The sequence below is a fragment of the Salmo trutta genome, chromosome 26 (assembly GCF_901001165.1).
Source record: "Salmo trutta chromosome 26, fSalTru1.1, whole genome shotgun sequence".
Lineage (NCBI taxonomy): Eukaryota > Metazoa > Chordata > Actinopteri > Salmoniformes > Salmonidae > Salmo > Salmo trutta.
Window position 1 is genome coordinate 29837734 of NC_042982.1, and position 20904 is coordinate 29858637.

The 20904-nt window shown below is 43.9% G+C and overlaps 1 protein-coding gene across 13 annotated transcripts in view; it reads right to left on the minus strand.

The window, feature by feature from the left end:
- Positions 1 to 3657: 3657 nt before the first annotated feature.
- The window catches only part of LOC115163621 (eukaryotic translation initiation factor 4 gamma 1), an 80988-nt gene continuing 63741 nt past the window's right edge, over positions 3658 to 20904 (minus strand). For all 13 annotated transcript variants that reach the window (XM_029715649.1, XM_029715650.1, XM_029715656.1 and 10 more), the window contains 10 exons: positions 20022 to 20311; positions 19684 to 19805; positions 19274 to 19446; positions 18974 to 19099; positions 18775 to 18856; positions 18516 to 18614; positions 14821 to 14967; positions 8257 to 8338; positions 7736 to 7876; positions 3658 to 5122 (listed from right to left, as the gene is read on the minus strand). In XM_029715649.1, the coding sequence (XP_029571509.1) occupies positions 4935 to 5122; positions 7736 to 7876; positions 8257 to 8338; positions 14821 to 14967; positions 18516 to 18614; positions 18775 to 18856; positions 18974 to 19099; positions 19274 to 19446; positions 19684 to 19805; positions 20022 to 20311 (1450 nt within the window). In that variant the 3' untranslated portion in view covers positions 3658 to 4934. The remainder of the gene's footprint in view (positions 5123 to 7735; positions 7877 to 8256; positions 8339 to 14820; positions 14968 to 18515; positions 18615 to 18774; positions 18857 to 18973; positions 19100 to 19273; positions 19447 to 19683; positions 19806 to 20021; positions 20312 to 20904) is intronic.

Consider the following 20904-nt stretch of genomic DNA (forward strand, 5'->3'; position numbering starts at 1 on the left):
GGAGGTGTGCCCACGGGCCATTAGCATACACTGCCACTGATTGACTGATTCAATCGTTGGTTGACTGACTGATTGAGTGACAATCATTGGTTGGTTGATTGAGTGAGTGACTGACTAGCTGATTGGCTGGTTGACTGATTGAGTGACTGACTAGCTGGTTGGTTGACTGACTGACTAGCTGGTTGACAGGCTGCTTACACTTCACCAGTATGAAAAATCCCTTGGGTTTTTTGTTGAGGATGCTGCCACCACCATCCCAGGAATAGACGGCTCCATGCTGGAGTCCCTGCACAGTTCAAAACTGACGTCCCTGGGAGCAGACAACCCTGCAATACACAGGCAGAGGTGTTATGCACTCACGTCTCCAATAATGTGCAGTCACATAGATGGTGTGATGGCTCCCTCTAGTGATTATGAAAGCATTGAACAAACCTGAATCAGCTGTGTAGGGTAAAAATCTAAACGTGCCCCCAGGGAGGGACCACAGGACAGTGTTTGGGAAACCCTGGCCTAGGGAATAGGGTGCCATTTGGGACACAGTCAGTCTTCCCCAGTGCTCCATACACTGTACTGACCTATTAGGCCTCTTTAGCCTATCTGTTGGTTAGCTGTCTTTGAAAACTGGGAGGAACCTGTTGATTGTGATGGATAAAAGGAGGCTAAAGATAACACCATGACAGTAATTGAAGGATCAACATGTCAGCAGGGGAAAGAATAATTCCTGTAACAGTCAGGCAAGATACAACGATAACAAAGGGAAACAAAATGGCCACCGGGATAAGGTTACAGCGGTGTAAAATTACAGTGAGTACATACATGAGAGACCTCTGTTGTCTTCATTATAAGTAGTGTATTGAAGAGGGTGTGATGTTGAATGTTTTCTAAAGAAAGGGAGTCTGTCTCTAAGAGCTGCCAACTCTGCTGTCAACTATCTGGAGTGGTCAAAGAGTTAACAGAATAAACAGGATTAAATATAGAGCTGCCAGGGAGGATTTCTCCCTTCATTACCATGCAGAACATTTCCTATCAAAGGAGACAGACAAGGTAGAGGAAGGATTTCTGTTTAACACAGAAGACAACGTTCAACTATTCCAATAGGAGGCCTTTTGATCATCAAATTAAAAAGTGAAAATTGAAGTGGAGAGGAAGACTTTTTTGAGTGCGCTGTAGGAAGATGAAAAGGTGCTGCTGCAGTGTAAGTCTCTGTCAGGGATGTTATGGACCATGTTATGTACCATCTGGTAGAACGGGTCAGTATAGCCCTGTTGTCTGGCCTCGTCACTCATTGTCACTGTACCAATACCAGCTCACACAGTGGGCATAACTCACAGCAACCGTGGCGTGTTGTACCCGAGTCGGCTTTCACATAACAGATTTACAGTTGAAGTCGGAGGTTTACATACATTTTAGCCAAATACATTTAATCTCAGTTTTTCACAATTCCTGACATTTAATCAGAGTAAATATTCCTTGTCTTGGTTCAAGTTAGGATCACCACTTTATTTTAAGAATGTGAAATGTCAGAATAATAGTAGAGAGAATTATTTATTTCAGCTTTTATTTCTTTCATCACATTCCCAGTGGGTCAGAAGTTTACATTCACTCAATTAGTATTTGGTAGCATTGCCTTTAAATTGTTTAACTTGGGTCAAACGTTTCGGGTAGCCTTCCACAAGCTTCCCACAATAAGTTGGGTGAATTTTGGCCCATTCCTCCAGACAGAGCTGGTGTAACTGAGTCATGTTTGTAGGCCTCCTTGCTCGCACACGCTTTTTCAGTTCTGCCCACAAATTTTCTATAGGATTGAGGTCGGGGCTTTGTGATGGCCACTCTAATACCTTGACTTTGTTGTCCTTAAGCCATTTTGCCACAACTTTGTAAGTATGCTTGAGGTCATTGTCCATTTGGAAGACCCATTGACGACCAAGCTTTAACTTCCTGACTGATGTCTTCAGATGTTGCTTCATTATATCCACATTTTCCTACCTCATGATGCCATCTATTTTGTGAAGTGCACCAGTCCCGCCTGCAGTAAAGCACCCCCACAACATGATGCTGCCACACCCGTGCTTCACGGTTGGGACGGTGTTCTTCGGCTTGCAATCCTCCCCCTTTTTCCTCCAAACATAATGATGGTCATTATGGCCAAACATTTCTATTTTTGTTTCATCAGACCAGAGGACATTTCTCCAAAAAGTACAATCTTTGTCCCCATGTGCAGTTGCAAACCTTAGTCTGGCTTTTTTATGGCGGTTTTGGAGCAGTGGCTTCCTCCTTGCTGAGTGGCCTTTCAGGTTATGACAATATAGGACTCGTTTTACTGTGGATATAGATACTTTTGTACCGTTTCCTCCAGCATCTTCACAAGGTCCTTTGCTGTTGTTCTGAGATTGATTTGCACTTTTCGCACCAAAGTACGTTCATCTCTTGGAGACAGAACGCGTCTCCTTCCTGAGCGGTATGATGGCTGCGTGGTCCCATGGTGTTTATACTTGGGTACTATTGTTTATACAGATGAGCGTGGTATCTTCAGGCATTTGGAAATTGCTCCCAAGGATGAACCAGACTTTAAAGGTCTACAATTTTTTTTCTGAGGTCTTGGCTGATTTGCCCATGATGTCAAGCAAAGAGGCACTGAGTTTGAAGGTAGGCCTTGAAATACATCCACAGGTACACCTCCAATTGACTCAAATAATGTCAATTATCCTACCAGAAGCTTCTAAAGCCATGACATAATTTTCTGGAATTTTCCAAGCGGTTTAAATGCAGTCAACTTAGTGTATGTAAACTTTTGATCCACTGGAATTATGATGCAGTGAATTATAAGTGAAATAATCGGTCTGTAAACAATTGTTGGAAAAATTGGCGTTACACTGTTTACAGACAGCCTTTGCACTCAGCCCTCCCTGGAACTTGGTCTGTGGCTGCCACCTTTTCCACCTCGATCATTAGATATGAGAATGCTTGCATCGTAGTTGTTTTAATGATTGTGTTCAGTAAACCTAAATCTCAAAAACCTCTACCTATCAATATATTCAAAACTACAGCCCTATCCCATTTACCAGGTACTCCTCAGTCAAACAGAATACAGAAGTGGAAAGGAGCCTGAATTGTGATAAAATGGAAATCAAATAGTGTGGTAAACTCATACAAGTAGTGAGGGCTAAGATGAGGAGTGCTCAGAGCAAACACAAAAAGGTTAAGAGTTCAGGGGACCTGAAACATGTAGCTACTACCATCACTAACCTGTTACAGTGGTCAGACTATACAAATCTGTTGTGTAGGATGAAGGTCTAGTCACCTCTTCCACCCCTGATCTACACAGATGGAACCTCTGCACAAAAGAGAACAGTCAGAACACATAACTCTGCAGATGGGAGAACTTTAGAAGCGGAGACAATGAAAACACACAAATGCAATTTCTCAGCGGCGGAGCCGCATACCCATGTTCTGGTTGGGTAAGACTTACACAATGCCCAGTCGGCTTCCTCATTCAACAGGACAATTAAGTAGAGTAAAGCCTTTCAGTTTCTTTGTGTGGGACAACAGAGTGAGAGGACATGGTAGGGAGAAACAGTTTAAAATCTGACATTACTGTGAAACTACATGTAGGCTGTCAGTCCTCCCCTCTGGATAAAAATCAATAAATTAAAATGGTTTCTTATTTGCAATGTTCTTTATTATCTTTTCCAGTTTCGGATATGAAAAGAGGCATTCATTTTCTTAATTAAATACTTCATAATGTAAAGCAAAAAAGTATTTACAAAATATTCAATTAAATTGTAATCAATGACTTCAGGTGGATCATTACAAGCACCTGCTAGCTGAGGAGAGAAAAATATAAATACAGAACTGCCACTTTGTTTCAGAAAAAAAAATACATGGCATAACATTAGCATTTTTATTTTGAAAAACAAACAAAAAAAGCAATATATTACAGAACTCTCCTGAAATGCATTTCCACTAAACGGAAGCAGAAAAAGCCTTAGGAAATGTACTGTGAATGTAATTTTATACTCTTTTTGAAATTGCTTTTTTAAAGATGATTTATATATATACCTTTCAAGTTTGAATTATGATTTTCTCTTTTTAAAAATCCACATCGTTGCAAGCCCGTTCTCCCTTTCCAGACCCACAGTTTTTGGAAGTGTAGGAGAAAAGTAACACGGGACAAATTGGGGTTGGCGAGCATGGCCATAAGGAAGCATTGAGACCCCCAGCAGCAAAAGGTCATTGTCCATCGCCCCACAGTCCCTCTCCACCAGACAGGAAGTCCACAGGAGTCTCAAAGACTCCACACTGTAATGTTCAAAGAAAGCGAGCTCCAGCATGTCACTTTTCTTTATACATATTTTCTTTTATCTAAAAAAAAGAAACACTTCAATCATCCTAAACTCAAAAAGAAAGAGCTAAATTGCTGACAGAGTCGTGTAGAATCATACATACAACATGATGCCCATCATGTCTCATTCAACAGGATATATGATGTAATCAAAAATATATATATGAGCAGCCTTTATTAGTTCGGTCTGTTGGGGATTTAAATTTTTGTTGTTTTGCTAAACATCATGAATAGTGTTGCTATGGCAACATGACGCCTTTAAAACAAGGGATAAAACCTCAAAACACTGAAGGAAACAGCCACCCCTACAGCTTGTTGTAACGCTTATCGCTCTCTCGCAATTAGTTTCCCAATTTAGTTCAGACACTCGGCAGCGCAAAATAAACAAAAATGAAGAAAATAAAACAAAAAAACGATTGCATGCTCAATCTGTAGTAGAATCTCCTAGCTGATTTTTTCCTTTTTTTTGTTTTTTTACGCTGAAGGATTTTGTTGATTCTAACAGCCCCATGTTCCTGAATCATCATCAACAGGATTTTCTTTTTCCTCCTCCAGGTCTTCCCAGAGTCCAGGGGGCGCAGGTGAGCAGGTCCTAGCTGTTGTTGTCAGACTCCTCGTCCTCGGCCTCACGGAGCCAGGTGAAGAAGGCGGTGACGGACTTCAGGGCCACACCCTTGCCCTGCATCTCAGCGGGGTCCTTGCTGGACTCCCACTTGTAGAAGGCCTCCTCTTTGATCACATCCTCATCGTACAGCGTGTCAAAGAACATCCGCAGCAGGTCTACAAGAAAGGAGGAAGAGAACATGCCCAATGTAAAATGCCTGCTACTCAGACACAAAAGCTAGAATATGCATATAATTAGTAGATTTGGATAGAAAACACTCTGAAGTTTCTAAAACTGTTTGAATGATGTCTGTGAGTATAACAGAACTCATATGGCAGGCAAAAACCTGAGAAGAATCCAACCAGGAAGTGCGAAATCTGAGGCTTGTAGTTTTTCCAAGTGATTCCCTATCTAATACACAGTGTCTGTGGGGTCATTTTGCACTTCCTAAGGCTTCCACTAGATGTCAACAGTCTTCAGAACCTTGTTTCAGGCTTCTACTGTGAATGGGAAGAGAATAAGAGCTGATTCAGTCGTGTGTCTGGAAAATTGGCACGAGCTCAAACATGCGCGCGGCCGTGAGAGCGAGCTGCCTTTCCTTTCAATTCTAAAGACAAAGGAATTGTCCGGTTGGAATATTATGCAAGATTTATGATAAAAACATCCTAAAGATTGATTCTATACGTCGTTTGACATGTTTCTACGAACTGTAATGGAACTATTTTGACTTTTCGTCTGGAGTAAACTCATGCGCTTAGTGAATTTGGAGTGCTGGACTAAACGCGCGAACAAAATGTATTTGGTATTTGGACATAAATATGAACTTTATCGAACAAAATAAACATTTATAGTGTAACTGGGATTCCTGTGAGTGCATTCTGATGAAGATCATCAAAGGTAAGTGAATATTTATAATGTTATTTGTGAGTTCTGTTGACTCCAAAATGGCGGGTATCTGTATGGTTTGATGTCTGAGCGCTGTACACAGATTATTGCAAAGTTTGCTTTCGCCGAAAAGCTTTTTTGAAATCTGACACAGCAGTTGCATTAAGGAGAAGTTTATCTATAATTCTGTGCATAACACTTGTATCTTTTGTCAAAGTTTATGATGAGTATTTCTGTAAATTGATGTGCTCATTCACTGGAAGTTTTGGAGGCAAAACATTTCTGAACATTACACGCCAATGTAAAATGGGTTTTTTGGATATAAATATGAACTTTATCGAGCAAAACATACATGTATTGTGTAACATGAAGTCCTATGAGTGCCATCTGATGAAGATCAAAGGTTAGTGATTCATTTTAGCTGTATTTCTGTTTTTTGTGACGCCTCTCCTTGCTTGGAAAATGGCTGTGTGGTTTTTCTTTTCTAGACGCTGTCCTAACAATCTAAATGCTATGCTTTCGCGGTAAAGCCTTTTTGAAATCGGACAATGTGGTTGGATTAACGAGAAGATTATTTTTAAAATGGTGTATAATACTGGTATGTGTGAGAAATTTGAATTATGAGATTTTTGTTGTTTTGAATTTGACGCCCTGCTATTTAACTGGCTGTTGGCGAGGTGGGACGCTACCGTCCCATATGTCCTAGAGAGGTTAACCCTGTTGCCCAAAGCTAACGTTATAAGTAGCCAGCTAGCTTCATCTGGCTCGTGAGGCTCAACCGGACTGGGGTATGTGTTGTGAAGCTAGCCACAATAAGGATTAGGCACAACAGTGCAATTTGCGGTTTGCCTTCAAAATAAAAGTGTATCATTGACAGTGATGCAAATGAAGACAAATAGTAGAATTATGCCATAGTTTTATTTTGAAGGCTAACCGCAAAGTCCACTATTGTGGCGAATCCTTATTGTGGCTAGCTTCACATAGATGGGTCCGACCACCATTAATCAAATAAGAACTGTCTTATAAATTAGGGTTATTTTAGATGACAGCTAGTTTGTGTCATTTTTGGGGAAGAACAATGTTTGCATCCATGAGCTAGCTCGCTTTTATTTATTTTTTTAAACAGCACTGTAGGTGCGTGAGACAACTTTACCAGCATCATAGCATACGTATCGATGAATCGTTGTGACATGAAATATGTGTGCGCGTAATCAATGTGTAATAACTATGTAAAGAATTTATGAACGCGTTAAATTATGTGACGTGCAGTCATATTCAGGTCCTGATTGGTCAAATAGTGTTATTTGACGTGTATCTTTTTTGACACGCAAAGACCCAAATTGCGTTCCATAGAAATCCTGGTTGTGAATGACATGACTGAACAAATGAACAACGAAACAGCACTGCAAGTAAGTGAAAGAAATAGGTTTGATTATGTTTTACAGGTAATGGGGACATACGTAAATGCCAACAAAATAACTTTTTGGTTAGTGTGGTGTGTGTGTAACCTTTATTTAACTAGTCAAGTCAGTTAAGAACAAATTCTTATTTACAATGACGGCCTGGACGACGCTGGGCCAATTGTGCGCCGCCCTATGGGACTCCCAATCACGGCCGGATGTGGTACAGCCTGGATTCGAACCAGGGACTGTAATGACACCTCTTGCACTGAGTTGCAGTGCCTTAGACCACTGCGTTCATTGTGTGTTAACTATTTAACTGTACTAGAATGCTTAAAAGGCCGGTAAAATGTTTAATATCAGTATCGGTTCTTTTTGGGAAAGGAAAATATCGGTATCAGTCAAAAATGTCACATTGGTGCTTCACAAAAAAAAACTGCCAGAGACTTGACACATAGGGAAACAGAGAGGAAAGTGACCGAAGTCATTCTGTATCTCACTCACTGGCAGGCTGCTCCATCTCCACCATGAGGGCCTGCAAGGCGTAGAGAGCCTGCAGCTCCTTCTGCTCATCCTTCAGGTACTTGTGGAGCAGCTTGGCACTCCGAGTGATCACCTTCGCATCCAACTTGTAAGGGCTCTCACCTGCAGGCAGAGGAGGGGTCAAAAACTACCTTTTGGTATTTTTTAACATTAGTCCACTATTGATACAGTCCCAAAATGTTTTGCATGTCAGCAGTCATGTTTTCAAGATATTGGACTTTCAAGAAGCAAAGTGTCACCAGCCACATCATCATGATGATGTGGCTGCAGCTTTGTCAGTGACCATTGGCTGAGCCATGTCAGTGACCATGGCTGAGCCATAATGTGTTGGCTCGGATATATTATTTCCACATTGTCCATCCCAGCATGGTTAAAGCAGCTATGCATCGGTACAGAGATGCTAAGTTCGGTGAAAAGAGTATTAGAGTGCAGGGTTGTCCTGATACAGTGTTGGATTGACAGGTAAAGGTAGGGTAACTCACAGATGATGGCCGACTGGCAGATGGATGTCATGACTGCTCTGACAAACATGTTGGAGGACATCTGTGTCTCGTCCAGGTTAGCCTAAAGAGGGGAGGCACAGTCACAACACATATCAGTGGGGTTGAGCAGTGGGATATACAACAAGGACCAATAGGACTAATGGGGATATATATACACTGCATTCAGAAAGTATTCAGACCCCTTTCCTTTATCCTTATTTTGTTACGTTACAGCCTTATTCTAAAATTGATTAAATATATACTTTTTATTTTTAGCAATCTACACACAATAACCCATAATGACGAAGCAAAAACAGAAATACCTTATTTACATTAGTCTTCAGAGCCTTTGCTATGAGACTCAAATTGAGCTCAGGTGCATCCTGTTTCCATTGATCATCCTTGAGATGTTTCTACAACTTGATTTGAGTCCACCTGTGTTAAATTCAATTGATTGCACATTATTTAGAAAGGCACACACCTGTCTATATAAGGTCCCACAGTTGACAGTGCATGTGTAACCGATGTGAAATTGCTAGCTAGTTAGCGGTGGTGCGCGCGAATAGCCTTTCAATCGGTGACGTCACTCGCTCTGAGACATTGAAGTAGGGTTTCCCCTTGCTCTGCAAGGGCTGCGGCTTTTGTGGAGCGATGGGTAACGATGCTTCGTGGGTGTCAGTTGTCGATGTGTGCAGAGGGTCCCTGGTTCGAGCCCAGGTAGGGGCGAAGAGAGGGACGGAAGCTAAACTGTTACACATGTCAGAGCAAAATCCAAGCCATGAGGTCGAAGGAATTGTCCGTAGAGCACCAAGACAGGATTGTGTCGAGACATATCTGGGGAAGGATACCAAAACATTTCTGCAGCATTGAAGGTCCCCAAGAACACAATGGCCTACATCATTCTTAAATGGAAGAAGTTTGGAACCACCAAGACTCTTCCTAGAGCTGGCCGCCGGGCCAAACTGAGCAATCAGGGAAGAAGGGCCTTGGTCAGGGAGGTGACCAAGAACCCAATGGTCACTGACAAAGCTGCAGACAACCATCTCTGCAGCATGATGGCCACTCTCTGTAGAGTGGCCATGATGCTGTGGGGATGTTTTTCCAATGGCAGGGACTAGGAGACAGGATTGAAGGAAAGACAAACAGAACAAAGTACAGAGAGATCCTTGATGAAGAGCGCTCTGGAGCGCTCTGGACCACAGGCTGGGGCGAAGGTTCACCTTCCAACAGGTAACGACCCTAAGCACACAGCCAAGACAACGCAGGAGTGGCTTCGGGACAAGTCTCAAAGTCCTTGAGTGGCCCAGCCAGCGCCCGAACTTGAACCTGATCGAACGTCTCTGGAGAGACCTGAAATAGCTGAGCAGCGACACTCCCCATCCAACCTGACAGAGCATTGAGAGGATCTGCAGAGAAGAATGGGAGAAACTTCCCAAATACATGTGTGCTAAGCTTGTAATGTCATACCCAAAAAGACTTGAGGCTGTAATCGCTGCCAAAGGTGCTTACTGTACCAAGTTATCTAGCTGAATAAACTAAGTTTGAGCCTATTCCTGGAAACATTGAACCACTGTAGTTTACATCAGTTATAATTTCTAAGTGGAAGCTGGAAAAGTTATATTTGAGTGTTTCAGTGAATGGTTAGTGAGAGAGGCCCTGCTCTCTTGCTTCCCCAGTTGTTTAGTTAATTTTCATTCCAATCTCCTTTGCATTAGCGTAGCCTCTCCTGTTGCCTGTCAACTATGTGTCTGTCTATCCCAGTTCTCTCCTCTCTGCACAGGCCACACAAACGCTTCACACCGCATGTGGTGGTCCCAGCGCGCACGACCCACGTGGAGTTCCAGGTCTCCGGCAGCCTCTGGAACTGTCGGTCTGCAGCCAACAAGGCAGAGTTCATCTCAGCCTATGCTACCCTCCAGTCCCTCGACTTCTTGGCGCTGACGGAAACATGGATTACCACAGAAAACACTGCTACTCCTACTGCTCTCTCCTCGTCTGACCACGTGTTCTCGCATACCCCGAGAGCATCTGGTCAGCGGGGTGGTGGCACTGGAATCCTCATCATCCCAAATGGACATTCTCTCTTTCTCCCCTGACCCATCTGTCTATCTCCTCCTTTGAATTCCATGCTGTCACAGTCACTAGCCCATTCAAGCTTAACATCCTTATTATTTATCGCCGTCCAGATTTCCTTGGAGAGTTCATCAATGAGCTTGACGCCTTGATAAGTTCCTTTCCTGAGGATGGCTCACCCCTCACAATTCTGGGTGACTTTAACCTCCCTACGTCTACCTTTGACTAATTTCTCTCTGCCTCCTTTCCACTCCTCTCCTCTTTTGACCTCACCCTCTCACCTTCCCCCCCTACTCACAAGGCAGGCAATACGCTTGACCTTATCTTTACTAGATGCTGTTCTTCTACTAATCTCACAGCAACTCCCCTCCAAGTCTCCGACCACTACCTTGTATCCTTTTCCCTCTCGCTCTCCTCCAACACTACTCACTCTGCCCCTACTCAGATGGTACTGCGCCGTCGCAACCTTCGCTCTCTCTCTCCTGCTACTCTCTCCTCTTCCATCCTATCATCTCTTCCCTCTGCTCAATCCTTCTCCAACCAATCTCCTGATTCTGCCTTCTCAACCCTCCTCTCCTCCCTTTCTGCATCCTTTGACGCTCTTTGTCCCCTATCCTCCCGGCCGGCTCGGTCCTCCCCTCCTGCTACGTGGCTTGACGACTCATTGCGAGCTCACAGAACAGGGCTCCGGGCAGCCGAGCGGAAATGGAGGAAAACTAGCCTCCCTGCGGACCTGGCATCTTTTCACTCCCTCCTCTCCACATTTTCTTCCTCTGTTTCTGCTGCTAAAGCCACTTTCTACCACTCTAAATTCCAAGCATCTACCTCTAACCCTAGGAAGCTCTTTGCCACCTTCTCCTCCCTCCTGAATCCTCCTCCCCCTCCCCCCTCTCTGCGGATGACTTTGTCAACCATTTTGAAACGAAGGTTGACGACATCCGATCCTCGTTTCTTAAGTCAAACGACACCGCTGGTCCTGCTCACATTGCCCTACCCTATGCTTTGACGTCTTTCTCCCCTCTCTCTCCAGATGAAATCTTGCGACTTGTGACGGCCGGCCGCCCAACAACCTGTCCGCTTGACCCTATCCCCTCCTCTCTTCTCCAGACCATTTCCGGAGACCTTCTCCCTTACCTCACCTCGCTCATCAACTCATCCTTGACCGCTGGCTACGTCCCTTCCGTCTTCAAGAGAGCGAGAGTTGCACCCCTTCTCAAAAAACCTACACTCGATCCCTCCGATGTCAAGAACTATAGACCAGTATCCCTTCTTTCTTTTCTCTCCAAAACTCTTGAGCGTGCCGTCCTTGGCCAGCTCTCATGCTATCTCTCTCAGAATGACCTTCTTGATCCAAATCAGTCAGGTTTCAAGACTGGTCATTCAACTGAGACTGCTCTTCTCTGTGTCACGGAGGCTCTCCGCACTGCTAAAGCTAACTCTCTCTCATCTGCTCTCATCCTTCTAGACCAATCTGCTGCCTTTGATACTGTGAACCATCAGATCCTCCTCTCAATCCCTCTCCGAGTTGGGCATCTCCGGCGCGGCTCACGCTTGGATTGCGTCCTACCTGACAGGTCGCTCCTACCAGGTGGCGTGGCGAGAATCCGTCTCCGCACCACGTGCTCTCACCACTGGTGTCCCCCAGGGCTCAGTTCTAGGTCCTCTCCTATTCTCGCTATACACCAAGTCACTTGGCTCTGTCATATCCTCACATGGTCTCTCCTATCATTGCTACGCAGACACACAATTAATCTTCTCCTTTCCCCTTCTGATAACCAGGTGGCGAATCGCATCTCTGCATGTCTGGCAGACATATCAGTATGGATGACGGATCACCACCTCAAGCTGAACCTCGGCAAGACGGAGCCGCTCTTCCTCCCGGGGAAGGACTGCCCGTTCCATGATCTCGCCATCACGGTTGACAACTCCATTGTGTCCTCCTCCCAGAGTGCTAAGAGCCTTGGCGTGACCCTGGACAACACCCTGTCGTTCTCCGCTAACATCAAGGCGGTGACCCGATCCTGTAGGTTCATGCTCTACAACATTCGCAGAGTACGACCCTGCCTCACACAGGAAGCGGCGCAGGTCCTAATCCAGGCACTAGTCATCTCCCGTCTGGATTACTGCAACTCGCTGTTGGCGGGGCTCCCTGCCTGTGCCATTAAACCCCTACAACTCATCCAGAACGCCGCAGCCCGTCTGGTGTTCAACCTTCCCAAGTTCTCTCACGTCACCCCGCTCCTCCGCACACTCCACTGGCTTCCAGTTGAAGCTCGCATCTGCTACAAGACCATGGTGCTTGCCTACGGAGCTGTGAGGGGAAAGGCACCTCCGTACCTTCAGGCTCTGATCAGTCCCTACACCCAAATAAGGGCACTGCGTTCATCCACCTCTGGCCTGCTCGCCTCTCTACCTCTGCAGAAGCACAGTTCCCGCTCAGCCCAGTCAAAACTGTTCGCTGCTCTGGCACCCCAATGGTGGAACAAGCTCCCTCACGACGCCAGGACAGCGGAGTCAATCACCACATTCTCGAGACACCTGAAACCCCACCTCTTTAAGGAATACCTGGGGTAGGATTAAGTAATCCTTCTAACCCCCCCCCAAAAAAAGATATAGATGTACTATTGTAAAGTGGTTGTTCCACTGGATATCATAAGGTGAATGCACCAACTTGTAAGTCGCTCTGGATAAGAGCGTCTGCTAAATTACGTAAATGTAAAAATGTGCTTAATACTTACAGTACCAGTCAAAAGTTTGAACACACCTACTCATTCAAGCGTTTTTCTATATTTTTATAGAAAATAGTTGTAGAATAATAGTGAAGACATTAAAACTATGGAATCATGTAGTAATGAAAAAAGTGTTAAACAATTCAAAATATATTTTATATTTGAGATTCTTCAAAGTAGCCATCCTTTGCCTTGACAACTTTGCACACACTAGGCATTCTCTCAACTAGCTTCATCTGGAAAGCTTTTCCAAAAGTCTTGAAGGAGTTCCCACATATGCTGAGCACTTGTTGGCTGCTTTTCCTTCACTCTGCGGTCCAACTCATCCCAAATCATCTCAATTGGGTTAAAGTCAGGGGATGGTGAAGGCCAGGTCATCTGATGCAGCACTCCATCACTCTCCTTGGTCAAATAGCCCTTACACAGCCTGGAGGTGTATTGGGTCATTGTCCTGTTGAAAAACAAATGGTAGTCCCACTAAGCGGAAACCAGATGGGATGGCGTATCGCTACAGAATGCTGTGGTAGCCATGCTGGTTAAGTGTGCCTTGAATTCTAAATAAATCACTGACAGTGTCATCAGTAAAGCACCCCCACACCTCCTCCTCTATGCTTCACGATGGGTACCACACATGCGGAGATCATCCGTTCATCTACTCTGCCTCACAAAGACACGGCGGTTAGAACAGAAATCTCACATTTGGACTCATCAGACCAAAGGAAAGATTTCCAATGGTCTGATGTCCAATGCTCGTGTTTCTTGGCCCAAGCAAGTCTCTTCTTATTGGTGTCATATAGTTGTGGTTTCTTTGCAGCAATTCGACCATGAAGGCCTGATTCACACAGTCTCCTCTGAACAGTTGATGTTGAGATGTGTCCGTTACATGAACTCTGTGAAGCATTTATTTGGGCTGCAATTTCTGAGGCTGGTAAATCTAATGAACTTATTCTCTGCAGCAGAGTTAAATCTGGGTTTTCCTTTCCTGTAGCGGTCCTCACGAGAACAAGATGGTTTATGCGACTGCAGTTGTAGAAACGTACAAATTTCTTGACATTTTCCAGATAGACTGACTTTCATGTCTTAAAGTAATGATGGACTGTCGTTTCTCTTTGCTTATTTGAGCTGTTCTTGCCATAATATGGACTTGGTCATTTACCAAATAGGGCTATCTTCTGTATACCAACCCTACCTTGTCACAACACAACTGATTGGCTCAAACGCATTAAGAAGGAAAGAAATTCCAAAAAGTCGCTTATAAAAAGGCACACCTGTTAATTTAAATGCATTCCAGGTGACTACCTCACAAAGCTGGTCGAGAGAATGCCAAGAGTGTGCAAAGCTGTCATCATGGCAAAGGGTGGCTACTTTGAAGAATCTCAAATCTTAAATATATTTTCATTTGTTTAACTCTTTTTTGCTTACTACATGATTCCATATCTGTTAATTCATAGTTTTGATGTCTTCACTATTATTCTACAACGTAGAAAATAGTAAAAAAACCATTGACTGGTAATGTATGTAAAAGTGATATTGAATACATTTTACATTGAATGTGCAACAAATATTTTTTTTCTTTGTCATTATGGGGTATTGTGTGTAGATTGAAGGGGAAAACTATTTAATACATTTTAGAATAAGGTTGTAACGTAACAAAATGTGGAAAAAGTCAAGGGGTCTGAATACTTTCCGAATGCACTGTAACAAAAGCAAACCAAAATATTAATTGGGTGAGTGGACACACTCTCCCTCTCACACGTCATACCTCCACCCAATCATAGATCCTCTGGTTGTCAGCCTTGTCCTGTATGAGTCTGTCCAGCTGTTTGGTCAGCTCCTCTGAGCTCAGCTCCTTCTTACTGCTCTTCTCTGTCTCATCATCTTCTCCTCCTCCCAGGGTGAACTCCACGTTCTGCATTCAGAGGGAACACACAGCAAGAGAGTGAAGCTTCCCATAATTACTGTTAACCTGTTGGGGATAGGGGGCAGTATTTGCACAGCCGTGAAAAAAACGTACCCGATTTAATCTGGTTACTACTCCTGCCCAGTAACTAGAATATGCATATAATTGTTTGATTTGGATAGAAAACACCCTAAAGTTTCTAAAACTGTTTGAATGGTGTCTGAGTATAACAGAACTCATTTGGCAGGCCAAAACCTGAGAAGATTCCAAACAGGAAGCGCTCTCTCTGACCATTTCATGGCCTTCTTGATCATCTCTAACCAAAACAGGGGATCTCTGGCATGACGTGACATTTTCTAACGCTCCCATAGACTCTCAGAAGGTGCCAGAAAGATGAATGGTGGCTTTGCAGGCCCTGGCTGAAAAACATTAGCGCATTTTGTAAGTGGTCGATCTGAGGACAATGAGACTGGAGGCGCGTGCACGAGCCAACACCATGTTTACTTTCTCTCTCTTTGAACGAAAACAACGACTCCCGGTCGGAATATTATCGCTTTTTTACGAGAAAAATAGCATAAAAATTGATTTTAAGCTCTTACATCTAGATGTTCCGCTAGCGGAACGTCTGCTCCAATATCCAATGATGGGCGTGGCGCGAAATACAAATTCCTCTAAAATCCGAAAACTTCCATTTTTCAAACATATGACTATTTTACAGCTATTTAAAGACAAGACTCTCGTTAATCTAACCACACTGTCCGATTTCAAAAAGGCTTTACAGCGAAAGCAAAACATTAGATTATGTCAGCAGAGTACCCAGCCAGAAATAATCAGACACCCATTTTTCAAGCCAGCATATAATGTCACAAAAACCCAGAAGACAGCTAAATGCAGCACTAACCTTTGATGATCTTCATCAGATGGCACACCTAGGACATTATGTTATACAACACATGCATGTTTTGTTCAATCAAGTTCATATTTATATCAAAAACCAGCTTTTTACATTAGCATGTGACGTTCAGAACTAGCATACACCCCGCAAACTTCCGGGGAATTTACTAACAATTTACTAAATTACTCACGATAAACGTTCACAAAAAGCATAACAATTATTTTAAGAATTATAGATACAGAACTCCTCTATGCACTCGATATGTCCGATTTTAAAATAGCTTTTTGGATGAAGCACATTTTGCAATATTCTAAGTACATAGCCCAGCCATCACGGGCTAGCTATTTAGACACCCGGCAAGATTAGCCTTCACCAAAATCATATTTACTATAAGAAAAATGGTCTTACCTTTCCTGTTCTTCGTCAGAATGCACTCCCAGGACTTCTACTTCAATAACAAATGTAGGTTTGGTCCCAAATAATCCATCGTTATGTTCCATCAGCGACGTTTTGTTTGTGCGTTCTAGACACTATCAGAATGGTAAATCACGGTCGTGCGCATGGCGCATAACGTGACAAAAAAATTCTAAATATTCCATTACCGTACTTCGAAGCATGTCAACCGCTGTTTAAAAACAATTTTTATGCAATTTATCTCGTAGAAAAGCGATAATATTCCGACCAGGAATCTGCCTGTCTGTAAATAGAGGGAAAAACAGAAAGGCGGGGACGGGCAGTGCTCGAGCCTAAGCCCTTTATCCTCTGATAGACCACTTAGCAAAAGCGCTCGTGTGTTTCAGCCAGGACTTTGAATTACGTCATTCAGGTTTTTCACGGGCTCTGAGAGCCCATTGGAGCCGTGGGAAGTGTCACGTAACAGCAGAGATCCTTCGTTTTTGGAAGAGATATAAATAAATAAATGGTCAGACAGGCCACTTCCTGTAAAGGAATATCTCAGGTTTTTGCCTGCCAAATGAGTTCTGTTATACTCACAGACACCATTCAAACAGTTTTAGAAACTTTAGGGTGTTTTCTATCCATATCTAATAAGTATATGCATATTCTAGTTTCTGGCCAGGACTAATAATCAGATTAAATCGGGTACGTTTTTTTATCCAGCCGTGAAAATACTGCCCCCTAGCCATAAGAGGTTAAACAGCGGTTGACATGCTTCGAAGTACGGTAATGGAATATTTTGAAATTATTTGTCACGAAACGCGTCGGGCGCGTCACCCTTCTTTACCCATCGGATAGTGTCTTGAACGCACGAACAAAACGCCGCTATTTGGATATAACTATGGATTATTTGGAACCAAACCAACATTTGTTATTGAAGTAGAAGTCCTGGGAGTGCATTCTGACGAAGACAGCAAAGGTAATCAAACTTTTCTAATAGTAAATCGGAGTTTGGTGAGTACCACACTTGGTGGGTGTCAAAATAGCTAGCCTGTGATGGCCGGGCTATCTACTCAGAATATTGCAAAATGTGCTTTCACCGAAAAGCTATTTTAAAATCGGACATAGCGAGTGCATAAAGGAGTTCTGTATCTATAATTCTTAAAATAATTATGTTTTTTGTGAACGTTTATCGTGAGTAATTTAGTAAATTCACCGGAAGTGTTCGGTGGGAATGCTAGTCACATGCCAATGTAAAAAGCTGGTTTTTGATATAAATATGAACTTGATTGAACAAAACATGCATGTATTGTATAACATAATGTCCTCGGATTGTCATCCGATGAAGATCATCAAAGGTTAGTGCTGCATTTAGCTGTGGTTTGGGTTTATGTGACATCATATGCTAGCTTGAAAAATGGGTGTCTGATTATTTCTGGCTGGGTACTCTGCTGACATAATCTAATGTTTTGCTTTCGTTGTAAAGCCTTTTTGAAATCGGACAGTGTGGTTAGATTAACGAGAGTCTTGTCTTTAAAATGGTGTAAAATAGTCATATGTTTGAGAAATTGAAGTAATAGCATTTCTAAGGTATTTGAATATCGCGCCACGGGATTACACTGGCTGTTGAGTAGGTGGGACGCAAGCGTCCCACTGGCCCAGAGAGATTAAGGGCTTTCCAGACAGGAAGCCATGAGGCGGAAAGTTTGCCAAAATAGAGCAGATTCCCATTTTCTCTGCTTCGGCTGAGTAGCTTTCACGTGCACGAGCACCACAGATCGCCCCGCCTAGAATAATGTCGCCTGCCTGGCTCCAATGAAAATCAACGGGCAACTCTGCTGCCGCTTCTTGTCTGGAAAGCCCTTTGGGACAACTGTTGATGACTATATAAACACATTTGATTGCAATTTGATAGATTGATCTAAAGGTAGCCTCAGCGATATGACGTAGATGCAAAGTAAACAGCAGTGGGTCAATTTCTACAACAACTAAAGTGTGTTAAAGCGTGAGGCTCAACCTCAGCTGTTTTGGTCCCCTGGCTGTAAGAGCGTGAAGCGAATCCTTGCACATGCACAGATACTGTGACTGTGTGAGCGAAGTCTTGTATCTTGCTTATCTCAATATCTGCAGTGCTGCTCGTGGCAAAGTCAGTCCACCTTCAATAATTGACTATTATTTCATATTTGTCTCTTAGTTCAAAAAGGGGCAATACTATATGGTGAATCTGCTTTCAATCCCTACAGGGTCATGACCTCCGACCTCTTACCTTTTCTGTCACAAACTTGTTGACGTCCTCGTCCTCAGGCAGAAAGTCTTTCCAGCTAAGTCCCGCCTCCCTCCACATGGCGCCTGCCTTTTTATGGCTCTGAGGTAGCGGATACAGGTGGTTCCATTAAAAACACTTTGGATCCATAAACAACATGACATTTGCATAGAATTCAAACATCAAAGGTCATCTAGATGCCTGAACAGATATGAAAACAAAGCACCATCCCCTTCACAGGTTGGGTAGTGAGAGAACGTACCATTCCTTTGCAGAGTAAGGTGAGGATCTGTACCAGCAGAACTCCAGCCGTCCCCTGAGGAACCAGGGGCTTGGATATCTCCCTACAGGGTCATAGGTCAAAACAAGGTCAGTAGGTCACATCTTAATATAGAGGATACTGATTAAATAGTTATTATTATTATTATTATTAGAGGCCTAGAATGAAGCCTGGGACTGACTTGAAGAGCTGTCCCATGGGGATGCCTCCTTCGTGAAGCATAGGGGTGATGAGCTCAGCCAGGTAGAGCCAGATGTGGGGGACGTCTATGGCCATGTCCTCCGCCACCTCCAGTATCTCTTGAAGCCTGTTGACACACACACACACACACACACACATACACACTTTATCTAGAGAAGAAAAAGGTAAATATCCTAGTGATCCACTATAACCTTTTCCACATATTCAATGTTTCACAACTCATTTGTGTATAGTGCTGCTCCACGGGCAGAAAACACAGACTCTCTCTGAGGTGACTGACCCTCTGTAGTACTGCTCTTTGGGCAGGGTGCCTGCCTTGTACAGCTGGTGCAGCAGCAGGCCCATGCGTTCTCTGGCGATGGGGCTGCGCTCCAGAGTGGACTCTAGACCGCTCCGTACAAACACAAAGAGCAGCGGGGTGCTGTTCATCTCCACTACACACTGCAGCGCCTCCTACAGTGCCGGAGGGAAACAGGATTCAAAGGTTAGTTTAACTCCTCTAAAGCCGGGCAGTGTTTCAATATTAAAAACACATAAAAAAATAACCTGTTTAGTTATACATCTTTACATTGAAAGCCATTTTCAATTACCACCATGTGGCCAACTAGCTACAGTATGTATCATATCTGTGTGTGGTTGATATGTAGTTAAGTCTCTCCAATGATCTGCATGGGTATAAATGTGATGTACCTTCATGTCGTTGATGTGTAGGTACTCCTCTATGATAGCTGTGGACTTCTTTCCCAGCATTTCTTCACTCAAGGCAGGTTTGTTCTGGGCAGGAGGGGGGGTCAGAGCAGCTTCCCTCTTCACTGTGGCCCAAACAGAGAGAGAAAGTCACATACAAATGTCTCCCTGAGAAATCCTTGCCTTTTAAAACTTTGCAAATTCCCCATAAAGGTTCCTGAATTGGTTAACATAGCACCAACTCTCTGCCTTTCCTCATCCCTTTAAAACTCCTGGTCACTCCTGCCAGCAGTAGTGGAAGCCTGACAGAAAGTATGCTGTGTGTATTCTTTGTTTCGTACCATTGTCTTTGCTCCTGGCCCGGTCTCTGCTGCCCCGGTCTCTGCTGCCCCGGTCTCTGCTGCCCCGGTCGTCGGTCATGCTGGCTACGCGGCGTACAGGATCAGCAGGGCCGCGGTGCTCCCTCTCTCTGCTGTGCTCCTCCGTCTCCCTGCTAAAGCTCCGCTTGGTGACCGGGGGCCGGTTCCTGTCCCGGTCGTCTCGCCGGTCGTCCCGCCTGTCGAAGCGGTCGTTGCTGCCACGGTCATGTCGCTCGAATCTGTCGCTGCCACGGTCCCGGCTCGAGCTGTTCCTGTTTGTGTATATGGGCGGGGGGGTAGATGCAAAGAGTCACAAGATGACCTTAATTCATCTGAACCAATCATAAACATTCTGCCCTGTGGTAGCAGTGATGTTCCATATTCAAACCAGTGCCTTTGGATAATATTCAGACCCCTTGACTTTTTCCACATTTTGTTACATTACAGCCTTATTCTAAAGTTGATTTAATTGTTGTTTTTTCATCAATCTACACACAATACCCCATAATGAAGCAAAAACAGTTTAGAAATGTTTGCTAATTTATTAAAAATAAAAAAACTGAAATATCACATTTACACAAGTATTCAGAACCTTTACTCAGTACTTTGTTAAAGCTCCTTTGGCAGTGATTACAGCCTCGAGTCTTCTTGGGTATGACGCTACAAGCTTGGCACACCTGTATTTGGGGACTTTCTCACATTCTTCTCTACAGATCCTCTCAAGATCTTTCAGGTTCGATGGGGAGCGTTGCTGCTCAGCTATCTTCAGGTCTCTCCAGAGATGTTCGATCGGGTTCAAGTCCGGGCGCTGGCTGGGCCACTCAAGGACATTGAGACTTGTCCCGAAGCCACTCCTGCGTTGTCT